This window comes from Pelophylax lessonae (assembly GCF_965119305.1).
Source record: "Pelophylax lessonae genome assembly, chromosome: 4".
Taxonomy (NCBI): Eukaryota; Metazoa; Chordata; class Amphibia; order Anura; family Ranidae; genus Pelophylax; species Pelophylax lessonae.
This window is the reverse complement of record NC_138771.1, coordinates 456,219,498-456,233,550: the sequence shown is the minus strand read 5'-3', so window position 1 is coordinate 456,233,550 and position 14,053 is coordinate 456,219,498. Positions and strand designations below refer to the sequence as shown.

At 42.3% G+C, this 14,053-nt stretch overlaps 1 protein-coding gene across 1 annotated transcript in view; it reads right to left on the bottom strand.

Annotated features, from left to right (window-relative positions):
• LOC309552115 (proton-coupled amino acid transporter 1-like) overlaps window positions 1-14,053 on the bottom strand; it is a 156,971-nt gene that overhangs the window by 67,301 nt on the left and 75,617 nt on the right. The window contains exons 7-8 of the mRNA XM_082252919.1: window positions 12,506-12,724; window positions 11,687-11,785 (exon numbers count right to left, since the gene is read on the bottom strand). Coding sequence (XP_082109045.1) covers window positions 11,687-11,785; window positions 12,506-12,724 — 318 coding nt within the window. The remainder of the gene's footprint in view (window positions 1-11,686; window positions 11,786-12,505; window positions 12,725-14,053) is intronic.

The following is a 14,053-nucleotide window of genomic DNA, read 5'->3' as shown; positions in this document are numbered from 1 at the left end:
TTAAAGGATGGAGATTCCTGTATTGGGATCATGGTTGCTTTATTCAACCTGAAAACAGGAGAGTCCACCACTGGTGAACTAGTCCACTTTTATTTAAAGTGACTCCCCAAAAGGGTAACGTACAGAAAAATGTTTGGGGACCAAAAGGGTAATTTTGGTTGTTCCCATTCCTTACATAAAACCTGTCAAAATAAGGCACGTAAGGAAACACTTTTGGAGTACGAGGTGACTTATGCAGACCAAACGACACAGCTACGACTGTGGCTACATCAGCCATATCCTCCATTTTTAAAGTCTCACGCACTGCAGTGATAAGTGTGTCTACCAGCGCTTTTTCATTCGCTGCTGCAACCGTGGAGGAATCATCCTCGCTATCGAACTGATCAGGGGGTGTGATATTAAGTCCCCCTGGACGTGCCGCATCCACTGCGGCATCAGGCTCAGAATCAGATGAAACAGACTGAGCAGGGGGAAGGCGGGGGCGCTTCCTCCTGGGCCTTTGTCCACATGCCACTATCACCCAGGACACTAAGGACTGCAGGACCGCCATCAGTGCAACCATGGGAAGCTGGGGTTTCCGAGGGACCTGCCACCTCAATGAGGGGGTCAGTAGGGGGAGAGGTGACCCTGAGGCTCCATAAGGAAAGGAAGCCCTTGCAGTACAAAAACAATCTTTTGGCACCACTAAATGATCCCCTCAAGGCTCAGGGTTCCTATCAGTAGAGAGAGAGATATAACAGGGACCCCCAAGGACTCACCCTGCCCACCGGAGGAGCGCCAAGAATTAAAACCCAGCATCATCATGGATGCCACCCTGTTCATATGTCCCGGGCACAGGAAGAAGAAACTGAGGAAGAGGAGGAGCTTCGACATCCCCACGAGGCTTCGGTCATCTCCAGCATCTCCCGGACTAAGGGAAAATGGCCCCTGTGACATCGGGCTACACAAACATGGCCGCCAACCAGAGACAAGCCAGACTAAGGGAAAATGGCCACCATCAGCTACAAACGCTGAAGCATGCTGCCAGGATATTCCCTGTGCCCTCTGCAATGCTGCACCTTCTACCCCCCTCCCCCCCCGAAGGTAGGACACACTTTAGGGAGACTATGCTGCGCACTTTTCACCGGTCTCTGCACTGGGACCCCCCTGCACTACACCCACACTGCAAACAGTAGGGCATTCACCTAGGAGTCTCCTACACTGGGACCCCTCCAGACTACCAGGTCAGGACACACACTATCCCAGGACAGAGTGGGGAAAGCGGGGGAGACCCCAGGGGTCTCTGCTGTATTCTCTGCCCTGGGACCCCCACCAGACTCCAGGTCCAGGCAGGGGGGAAAGGGAGTAGGGGGAAGCCCAGCTCACTGAGGGATTTAAGGATGGGAGAGGGAGTAGGGGGAAGCCCAACTCACTGAGGGATTTAAGGATGGGAGAGGGAGTAGGGGGAAGCCCAGCTCACTGAGGGATTTAAGGATGGAAGGAAGGACCATCCCTATAGGTTACCCGAGTTCATCCCAAAAAAACACCAAAAGGGTAGAGGGGGGACTGTACTTACCTGTCCATGGTGCAGGTAACGCTCCAGACCGAATCCTCACCATCGAAGTAGGGGAGCTGACGGCCAAGGGACCGTAGCGACTCAGACCCCAAGCCCGGTCATATGTGACCGTGCAACACCTTTATGTTGCTGGCCAGCCTTTATCCGTGAGGCTATCTCGCGGCCAACCTAGCACGTAGCTCTGGTCTGCACGCACTCGCTGGCTGGGCTGGGGGGACCACTGGATCTAGATTATCCAGCCTGCCGCTTAGCCCGGCAGGTGATTGTAGATCTCCTGAGAGAAAAAACAAGGAGAAAAAAAATTGCTAGAACCAGCGATCCCAGCCAGGAGCCTAGGTCCTTACTCCTGACTAGATAGATTAAAACTGATTACCTAGAGCAGAGGGCGGCACGTGGGTGTAGCCAGGTGTTTTTTGTTCTCCTTGTTCTACTCCTGGAGACAATATAACCCAGTTGATATGATTAATGGAGCGCTGTGTCCTTCGATGAACGCAAGAGAAATTAGGTTTCATTAAAAGTACATCTAGAAATTCACCGTGAAATTGGCCCAAGACCCAAAAAGGGTATACAGGTCCTTCTCAAAAAATTAGCATATTGTGATAAAGTTCATTATTTTCTGTAATGTACTGATAAACATTAGACTTTCATATATTTTAGATTCATTACACACAACTGAAGTAGTGCAAGCCTTTTATTGTTTTAATATTGATGATTTTGGCATACAGCTCATGAAAAACCCAAAATTCCTATCTCAAAAAAATTAGCATATCATAAAAAGGTTCTCTAAACAAGCTATTAACCTAATCATCTGAATCAACTAATTAACTCTAAACACCTGCAAAAGATTCCTGAGGCTTTTAAAAACTCTCAGCCTGTTTCATTACTCAAAACCGCAATCATGGGTAAGACTGCAGACCTGACTGCTGTCCAGAAGGCCATCATTGACACCCTCAAGCAAGAGGGTAAGGCACAGAAAGACATTTCTGAACGAATAGGCTGTTCCCAGAGTGCTGTATCAAGGCACCTCAGTGGGAAGTCTGTGGGAAGGAAAAAGTGTGGCAGAAAACGCTGCACAACGAGAAGAGGTGACCGGACCCTGAGGAAGATTGTGGAGAAGGACCGATTCCAGACCTTGGGGGACCTGCGGAAGCAGTGGACTGAGTCTGGAGTAGAAACATCTAGAGCCACCGTGTACAGGCGTGTGCAGGAAATGGGCTACAGGTGCCGCATTTGAACCAGAAACAGAGGCAGAAGCGCCTGACCTGGGCTACAGAGAAGCAGCACTGGACTGTTGCTCAGTGGTCCAAAGTACTTTTTTCGGATGAAAGCAAATTTTGCATGTCATTCGGAAATCAAGGTGCCAGAGTCTGGAGGAAGACTGGAGAGAGGGAAATGCCAAAATGCCTGAAGTCCAGTGTCAAGTACCCACAGTCAGTGATGGTCTGGGGTGCCATATCAGCTGCTGGTGTTGGTCCACTGTGTTTTATCAAGGGCAGGGTCAATGCCGCTAGCTATCAGGAGATTTTGGAGCACTTCATGCTTCCATCTGCTGAAAAGCTTTATGGAGATGAAGATTTCATTTTTCAGCACGACCTGGCACCTGCTCACAGTGCCAAAACCACTGGTAAATGGTTTACTGACCATGGTATTACTGTGCTCAATTGGCCTGCCAACTCTCCTGACCTGAACCCCATAGAGAATCTGTGGGATGTTGTGAAGAGAAAGTTGAGAGACGCAAGACCCAACACTCTGGATGAGCTCAAGGCCGCTATCGAAGCATCCTGGGCCTCCATAACACCTCAGCAGTGCCACAGGCTGATTGCCTCCATGCCACGCCGCATTGAAGCAGTCATTTCTGCAAAAGGATTCCCGACCAAGTATTGAGTGCATAACTGAACATAATTATTTGAAGGTTGACTTTTTTTGTATTAAAAACACTTTTCTTTTATTGGTCGGATGAAATATGCTAATTTTTTGAGATAGGAATTTTGGGTTTTCATGAGCTGTATGCCAAAATCATCAATATTAAAACAATAAAAGGCTTGCACTACTTCAGTTGTGTGTAATGAATCTAAAATATATGAAAGTCTAATGTTTATCAGTACATTACAGAAAATAATGAACTTTATCACAATATGCAAATTTTTTGAGAAGGACCTGTATATATATCACAAAAATAGAGAGAAAGTATGGGTTTTAGGGCCCAATTGAAACAGGAAAACCAAGAGACCATTTTAATAAAAAATTGAACATTTTATTTATATCATATAAAAATATAGTGTGTAATACATGAGGGATTACTGAACACCAAGAAACAAATCCCCCATCTATTCACCAAAATCAATTAAAAAACCACAGCACAGAAATATACCCCTAATAGGGGCTAATACATGCTTCAAGCTGATGTTGGTGCGAGAAGTCTCTGTTGTTATACGATTTGAAGGTCCCAATGAGCCAACGCGTTTCGCATCGGGCTTCGTCAGGGCCAAAGAGACCAAGCAATACCAATATTTCTTGCTGTATATCGTATTATTTATGGGCAGAACATCTAGACTCCTGTGTTCATAAATATCTTGTGAGCACCAAAATGGTACACCAGACCAATCTGAGATTACTGATCCTTAGGTTTATGTAGGTTCCCCATATGTTGTAAGGTGGTCTTTATACCCCTCTATCTGGACGTATCCTCATAGTCATTTGACTCAGTCAGCACAAACGCTGCATCCTCCTTGAATATATATCAAAAGCATAACTTTCTAGCCAAGTCTTTGGATTTTCCACTTCAATGGATTAGCCTTCCCAAGCGACGTCATTCAATACTATAACGTGCTCTAATGTAGTCTGAAGAAACACATGGAGACGGGATGTATCAGGGTCTCTTAATGCATGTCCCCCATCATTATGGGATGGGATGGTGCCCCCGGATCATAGACCGAGACCTTTGGAAATAATGAGGAGCCACATGCATTAAGAGACCCTGATACATCCCGTCTCCATGTGTTTCTTCAGACTACATTAGAGCACGTTATAGTATTGAATGACGTCGCTTGGGAAGGCGAATCCATTGAAGTGGAAAATCCAAAGACTTGGCTAGAAAGTTATGCTTTTGATATTAATTCAAGGAGGATGCAGCGTTTGTGCTGACTGAGTGAAAGGACTATGAGGATACATCCAGAAAGAGGGGTATAAAGACCACCTTACAACATATGGGGAACCTACATAAACCTAAGGATCAGTAATCTCAGATTGGTCTGGTGTACCATTTTGGTGCTCACAAGATATTTATGAACACAGGAGTCTAGATGTTCTGCCCATAAATAACACGATATACAGCAAGAAATATCGGTATTGCTCGGTCTCTTTGGCCCTGATGAAGCCCGATGCGAAGCGCGTTGGCTCATTGGGACCTTCAAACCGTATAACAACAGAGACTTCTCGCACCAACATCAGCTTGAAGCATGTATTAGCCCCTATTAGGGGTATATTTCTGTGCTGTGGTTTTTTAATTGATTTTGGTGAATAGATGGGGGATTTGTTTCTTGGTGTTCAGTAATCCCTCATGTATTACACACTATATTTTTATATGATATAAATAAAATGTTCAATTTTTTATTAAAATGGTCTCTTGGTTTTCCTGTTTCAATTGGGCCCTAAAACCCATACTTTCTCTATATTTTTGTGATACATTAAAAGTACACTTCGAGAGATGCCTTGTACTTTCTATTGGACATTTTACTTCCCAAATGCAAAAACTATCCACACTCGCTAGGACTGATCTCGCTCTTTTATAACCCTTTTCTCCAAATTCACCCCAGAGCCCTTGAACTACATAGTTAAGTGAGAACAAGATTTGGCTATGCAGCTAGATGAATGGGACCAAATTGGGCAGTTCGGCTATTTCATATGAAGCCTATTTGCCATCCTGTTTCCTGGGCTGTTCAGACATGGGCATATTTGGTGGACTTGTCCAGTGGTACATACCCAGTGGTCGAATGTATACAACATTCTGAGAATTCTTCTACAGAAACCCTTCTCCATGAAACCACATGAGGGTTTGCTTAATTGCAGACCAGATGACATTGCCAAACATCAGTTTACTCTTATGACCCATGTCCTGACCACCACAAAACAGACAATAGTGAAAGCTTGGCTAACGGATAGCCTCTCTACTTCAGAAGTTAAATCCTGGATGCAACAAATTTCACGTGGTCTGGGTTCCATGGTTACCCGTTTTCTTTCACTAAATTTTGACCACCATCTCCTGGAACTCTGACTGCCTTTGCTAAAATTGATCTGTGGATATGGCTGTAATCCCTTCATCTACCTCCATTCCCCTCATGCCTCCATTTAACCTTCTCTTACAGTGAAACAAGTATGTGAACTCCTTTCAATTTGCTGCAGTTATTTGCCATAGAATGTGATCTGAATCTCATCCAAGTCACATTAGACAAGCACAAGGTGCTTAAGCTAATAACAGACAAACCATCCTAATTTCTTAGTGTCTTTAACACCCACTAAATATTCAGTGTTGGAGAAAAAGAAAAAGTAAAGCCATAGACTAAAGCCTTATACACTACTAGTTGTTTTTCATTCCTTTTTTTATTTTTTTCCTGCTGTGCTAGTTTGTCCCCGCCAGAACACTCCAGTCAGCGCTCTCTTCCATTGGCTGAGACCGCTGATTGGGTGTCGGTCGGCAGACCTTTTTCTGTCATGACACTTTGACAGAAGCCAGCCAAACAGCCGTCTTCTGTCGGACCATCTGACATTTGGTCCGTGTGTACCAGGCTTAATTACTTCAACAAAAGCAAATTGGTGTCCGTAGTTTGCACACCTGAAATCCAATTGATGAAATTATTTTTTAGGTGTGGTTTAGAACTACTTGATAAAAGACATTAAAACATTTAAAAATTGCTATTTATAAGAAGCATCAGATGATATGAACCATGCCTCACAAATAAGAGCTCTATGAAGACATACAGTTAGGTCCATATATATTTGGACACAGGCTCAATTTTAGTTTTTTCAGGTTATTTACCAAAACATATTCAAGCTATAGTTATATAATTGATACGGGCTGAAAGTGTACACTCTCTTGTGAAATGTACATCCAAATCGAGTGAAGCGTTTAGGAATAACAGCTCTTAAGAATAGCCATCCCCTTTTTCAAGGGACCAAAAGTAATTAGACAAATGAATCAAAAGCGGTTTCATGGCCAGGTGTGGGCTGCTCCTTCGTAACTTCTTTATCAATTAAGCAGGTAAAAGGTCTGAAGTTGATTCTAAGTGTGGTATTTGCATTTGGAATCTATTACTGTGATCCTACATCATGCGTTCAAAGGAGCTGTCCATGCAAGTGAAACAGGCCATTGTAAGGCTTCAAAAACGTACATTCTGAGAAAAGAAGAATGCACTGGTGAGCTCAGCGACATAAAAAGGCCTGGATGTCCACGAAGGACAACAGTGGTGGGTGATCGCAGGATCCTCTCTATGGTAAAGAAAAACCCATTCACAACATCCAGACAAGTGAAGGACACGCTCCAGGAGGAGGGCATATCATTGTCAAAGTCTACAATCAAGAGAAGACTTCACGAGAGAAAATACAGAGGAGGGTTCACCCCAAGGTGCAAAATAAGCCTGAAGAATATGAAAGCCAGATAATACTAAAAAGCCAGACAAGTTCTGGAAAAGCATTCTTTGGACGGACGAAATTAAGATTAATCTGTACCAGAATGACGGGAAGAAAAAAATTGTGGAGAAGGAATGGCACAGCTCATGAATAAAAGCACACATTGTCATCTGTAAAACCTGGTGGTGGCAGTGTGATGGCATGGGCATGCATGGCTCCAATGGCACTGGCTCACTGGTGTTTATTGATGATGTGACCGAAGATAGAACAAGCCGGATGAATTATACAGTGTCTAGAGATATACTGTCAGCACAGATTCAGCCAAGTGCAGCAAAGTTGATTGGACGGCGCTTCACAGTACAGAGGAATAATCTGCAATGGCCGAGTCAATCACCTGATCTCAACCCAATTGAGCATGCATTTCACTTGCTGAAGGCCCCTTCAACCCCTTGAATTCAACTGAAAGTCTGCATTTCAAATTAATTTAGATGGTTTTGTTTTAATTTTATACTGGTGGCATACAGAGCCAAAAGTATGAAAATTGTGCCTGTGTCCAAATATATATGGACCTAACTGTATGATCATAAGAATGGAAAGGGGTCCAAAATAATCGCAAAGTGTTTAGGCATCAAGTCAATAATTAGACAAATGGTCTATAAAATGGAGACAGTTTAGTACTGTGGCTTTTAGAATTGGGCACCCAGCAAAAATGACTCAAGGCACAAAGCAGAATCCTCAGGGAAGTAAAGAAGAACCCACCAGTAACAACTAAAGGCTTAAAGACATCACTGGAACTGGCAAACATCTCTGTTGATGAGTCTACCATATATAAGTCTTTGATCAGGCAGAGTGTCCATGGCAGAACACCACAGAGGAAGCTGCTGCTCTCCAAAACAAAAAAAAAAAAAAAAAAAAAAAAACATTGCAGCACATCTGAAGTTTGCCAAACACCACCTTGGCAAATCGCAATGCTACTGGCAAGATGTTTTGTGGACTGATTAAACAAAAGTTAAATTGTTCATGAAAAATACTATGTACAGTACGTATGGTGCAAAAAGGGCACAGCTTATCAAAATCAAAACATCATCCTTACTGTGAAGAATAGTGGGGGGGGGGGGGGACATCATTAGCTTCGCTGCCTCAGGGCCTGGACCACTTGACATCAAGGGGAAAATTAATTCCCAAGTTTACCAAAATATCCTACAGGATAATATCAGGGTGGCTGTCCACCAGCTGAAGCTTTGTAGAAGTTGGGTGATGCAGAAGGACAATGACCCCAAGCATTAAGGTATAAATCTACCACAGACTGGCTTCAGTAAAAGAAAATGCAACTTTTGGAGTGGCCCAGTAAGAGCCCAAACCTTAACCCTGTAGAGATGTTATGGAATGACCTCAAGAGAGCCATTTACATTAAACATCCTACAAATGTGTCTGAGCTGAAGCAGTTTTGTGAAGATGAATGGTCAAAAATTCCTCCTGTGCAAGTCTGATCTGAGCTACTGAAAGCTATTGCTTGAAGTCACTGTTGCCAAAAGGAGCAACCAGCTATTATTATTATACAGGATTTATATAGCGCCAACAGTTTACGCAGCGCTTTAGCCATTAACTCCAAGGGTTCACTTATTTTTTCTCCAGCATTGTAAATGTTTAATGGGTGTGTTCAATAAATACACGAGAAATTTGAATTGTTTGTGTGTTATCAGCTTGAACATATTGTGTTTTTTTTTTGCTATACCTTAAAGCGTTTGTTACCCTGGCTGATCCTGCCAGTTTCTACCCTTCCCTCTGTACACTGACCACGGTATATCATGGGTGCTGAGCCCGACACCGTGGTCAGTGTACGTGCCTCTCTCAACCGCAGCCCTGTTGTCTGTCACCTGTGTCCTCCTCCACTCCTGCTGCTCTCATATTTAAAATAATCAAATCCCCTCTGTATTATCACACCAAGTGCTCCCATGCCTGTCTTATAGAAAAAATATGTGATCTGTACCTATATCACAGCGGCTCCCCGCGATCACGTGACCGCTTGGCTCTCTCTCCTCTCTTACCGGCTGATGTCAGCTGCAGTGCTCGGGCCTGTGCACTGGAGCTGTCAGAGGGCAGACAAGAGAGCTGAGGGATCAGCCGACTGCTGGGAGATGCTCTCATATAGGCACAGATCGCATATTTTTTCTATAAGACAGGTACAGGAGCACTTAGTATTCTATTACAAAGGGGATTTGATTATTTTATAGTAGTGGCTTAACCACTTTAAATGAGGATCAGATCTCATTTGTATAGTAAATTACTGAAGAAAACCAGTTAATTCAAATGGGGTTCAGATACATTTTCTTGCCACAGTATTTTTCTGACCTCCCTATCACCTGTTGCCCTCTCTCACTCTTTTCTTGCTAGCTTTCATGTAAACTATTATAACTATGTTATGGTATAATACCTGGAAGTGTATTACAGTAAAACCTTGGATTGAGAGTAACGTGGTCTGAGAGTGTTTTGCAAGACCAGCACATTTTTTTTAAATAAATTTTGACTTGATAAACAAGCGATGTCTTGATACACAGCGTCAGTAGCGTCACGTCACACCTGAGTATAAAAGAGAAGAGAGGCGCCTCAAAGTGTAGCTATATGGTGACATTTAATGTAGGTACAACATTTAGCAACTCACATGGTTGACGATTAAACAGGCACATCTAAGTATGCAGGTATCCGGAGTAAAGCTGTCCACATAGACCATCCTCTGCACCGCCATCGACGTTATCCCTTCCACGCTGCGCTCCACGAGTGCTTCAAGCATTGCTTTCAGATCACTCAACTGCAGGGCAGTCTTCCCAGTCACAATTGTAGACTGACAGCAGTGAGAGTTGGCAGTGCGGAGGATGGTCTATGTGGACAGCTTTACCCCAGATGCCTTCATACTTCCATGTGCCTATTTAAATCATCAACCATGTGAGTTGCTAAATGTTGTACCATCAACCATGTGAGTTGCTAAATGTTGTACCCTCATTAAATGGAACCATACTGCTACACATAGAGGTGCTCTCTTCTCTTTTATACTCTGTAGCTCCTGCTGGATTTTGCTTCTAATCCCCTTGTGGAGGCTGCCGTTTGTGGATGGACATTTTATGGTTACACAACCTATCACATTGCAATCTTTTTATATGAACTATAAACTGAGGGACTTATGAATAAATGGTTGTGGAACAAATTATCTGAGTTTCCATTATCTCTTTTTGGGAAATTCGCTTTGATATACGAGTACTTTGGATTACAAGCGCGTTTCCGGAACAAATTATGCTCGCAATCCAAGGTTTTACTGATTTGTATCCAAGCTAATTTGTAGAAAGATAGAAACTCTCTATTACAATTTTGCCCTGCTTCGCATGTGTACAATTATTTTCTGGATACGTTTATGCAAATACAGTACTAGCTTTCTTTAAAAACGATAAAAGATTGAACAATAGAAAAATAAAACGTCTAGGACAGGGGTCTCCAAACTTTCTTAAACAGAGGGCCAGTTTACTGTCCTTCAGACTTTACGGGGGCCAGACTGTGGCCATTGGGAGTAGAAATTGAACTGACATCAGAGGGAGAAACAGTGCTCCATTTTTGGTGTCAGTGGGAGGAATAGTGCCTCATTGTTGGTATCAGTGGGAGGAATAAAACCCAATTTTGGTATCAATGGGAGGAATAGTGTCTCATCATTGGTGTAAGTGGAAGTAGTAATATCCCATTATTGTTGGTAGCAGGAATTATGCCAATTTGTTGGTGTCAGTGGGAGGAATAGTGTATTGCAACAGAGGCAGGAAAAGTGCCCCAAGGGTCAGGTAAAAGCAAGCAAAGGGCTGCATCCAGCCCCGGGCCGCAGTTTAGAGACCACTGGTCTAGGGGTTTTGCAACAACATTTTCCTGGTCTCCCTACTCACTACATACTCACCTTACAAGTATGGTGTCGATTTATAGACAAAGTTTTTTTCATCTGGTATGTTGATGCATTGTCTTTAGACCAATTCCATTAAGAAGTGAATGAAATAGTGAAAGTTTTTCATTCCAATATACATTACAATACAGTGCCCTTTTTGGGAACTATACTATATTCTCCCACGCCCATGCCCCCCCCTCCATGACTTTTCCATCAAAATCAGTAATGCAACCATCAATTTTGAGCAGGGCACTCTTATTACTCTTGCATTTTATTGTATTGTAACCCTTTAATATTGTAAAGCGCTGCATAAACTGTTGGCACTATATAAACCCTGTATAATAATAAATATAATACTGCTCATCCGCCAGAAGTCTACAGCATTTGTGCACATGTGCAAACCTGCCGCATATGCACAGATGCTGTTCTGGTCTCTTCCAGCGTGTTTTTTAAACATGGTGGCGTGGAAGAGTGCTGGGGGGGGAGTTAATTGATGAGCAATTTAGTTCTGCTTTAACGTTTCAATATCAAAATAATTTAATTTAACATAGCAGCTATTGCAAAAAAATAATAGAATAACAGCCACTTACCACTCCAATGCCTTCAAAGGCAAAGATAGCAGTTCCAAAGAAGAGGGGGTATGTTTTCCAACTGGCAGCGTAGGAAAGATGGGAGGGGTCTGGAATATCCTAGAATCAGGAAAGACTGAGCTAAATAACATTCTTTAAAGACTCATAAAACAGAAAATTAAAAAAAAAAGGACTTAGGTCACTTTCACACTGGTGCGCATTTGATTAGTTCTCATTTATCTACAATGGAAGATGCCTTTTTATGTGCCTTTTTGGTTTGCTTTTAAAAGACTGCACCAAAGATGCAGCATGCAGGACTTTTCAAAGTGCAGCACACCTGCAGTGTGAAGCAGTACACAGGATTTAATGGGGAACAGTTTTAATGCACTTTTTACCCACTGGAAAAGAACGGCAGAAGAGCACCAATAAAATTAAATGGCTTTAAACCAGTCCAGCACAAAAAACATTTTTTGGTTTTTTTTCAGGGTTTTGGAGCACAGAAGGATACAGATCTAAATGACTAAATGGCTAGCATTTTTTTCACATTCATGAAGGTGGAAAGTATGACCTTATTGCAAAAAAAGGTTAATTAAAATATGTTTAATTAAAACATCTGAAAGTCCCCAATTGAAACATGAAAAAGGTTGCTGAAACATGTAAATAAGAGACTGTACTTACTCAAGTGGCCAAATCAATAAAAGCAGGAAGGAAAGAAAACAGGGGTGCTGCCAGAAAATCTGATTTTGCGAGGTTACAACAAAGTAGGAATCTGATTGGACAAAACCTAGTTTCCCCATTATTTTATTCATGTTTTTAGATTTGTTATCAATAGCCACTCACCCTTCCAATATATTGATAGATCATGACGACACTCCCCAACATGGCCACATTTGCAAGCAGCGAGAAGAAAGACAAATAGCGCAGGTTCTTGATGAAGACTAAAAGTATGAGGAATGGCAGGAAGGAAAGAATGTAAAGTCTGGAGTCCATACTCTCCTTCAATACCACTGTCACATTTGAACTACAGTCATTTGAAGTGGCATTAGCAGCTTCCACCACCTATAAAAGAAAGACAACGACTATATTAGACACATTTAACAAAGCTTTAACACAAGCCTAAGACACTATTTTTTAGCAATGTTTCTCAAAATAAAGTATTTTTACTGTGGGCTGTAAGTTTTGTGAATTAGACCTGTACATCTACATTAAGTTACCAAAACTTTCAGTAACTTTAAAAGTCTGCATGTATAAATTCATGACATGCTACACTATACCTTAACAATATAGTTAAAAAAGGATCTTTTTAAAAAAAATGAGTCCTTGATCGCAGGCCCATTGGGCTCTGAGGGAATTTTCTATTCTCCGCTTGGTCTACTTAAGCAACCTACTTTGGACTCCTAAGTCAAACTCTTCTCCAGTGTCTTATCTTACTATCTCTGTACGGACCTACTGGATCAGGCAGTGGCAACTTTAAACCAATCCCCCCAGTTTGAACCCCTGTAGTGGCTTACCATAGCTTTCCAGGGATGGTAAAAGGTTTTACTGCCCCCGCAACCATTCTTTTGAAGCTGCAGCCATACACATGCTGCTGCTATGATGCAGCTCTAAAAAGTATCCTGCTGATCCTTCTAACTTGTATTGCCCCTGATGGAGAATAAAGTGCTTCTATACTATATTATTCCCATATTTACAATGTAACATGGTGCCAAGCCAAACTAAACTGTCCCCTTCCTTACAGGATCGTGGGGTTCTTTCCCCTGCAGCCTCTGTCCCTTTAGCAGGGCTGTACCTTGATACAGACAGAGCTGGTGGAAGAATATGCAGCAGCCTGTGCAATGATCCGCTAAATGAGTCTGCAATGCTTTGCAAACTCATATGCAAAAAAATGCACATTTCTTTCCTGTGGCTGCATTTATACTTTTTCTGCAAAAGGTAGACTTAGTATTTAAAGTGTATCTAAACCAGAAACAAACATGTTATATTTTGCAGCCTACCGGTCCTTTGACGTAATGTCTGCATTCATTTTTCAGGCTAAGAGCATTTTCAGCAAGTATACAAAATACTTGTTTATCTTATTAGAAATGTCCATGTAATTTTGAATGAGTTTAAAGTGACACAAAATAATAACCTTATCCTCCAAAAAATATTTAAAACACACCTGCTACTTAATGGCCATGTAAATGATTTTTTATTAAATTGTTTATTACTGTGTTTTTTTGTAATGTAATGTAATTCTCTTTGTATTGCTTGCTTTATGTGAAATCCCTGGGGTTCCTGTCAGTCCCTCTGCTTTCCTAATTAAAAAAACTGACCACACTAAGCAAGAGAGCACAGGGTGGTCAGTTCTCTAGTTAGGCTGTGATCTCAGCCTGCTCTCCTCCAATTATC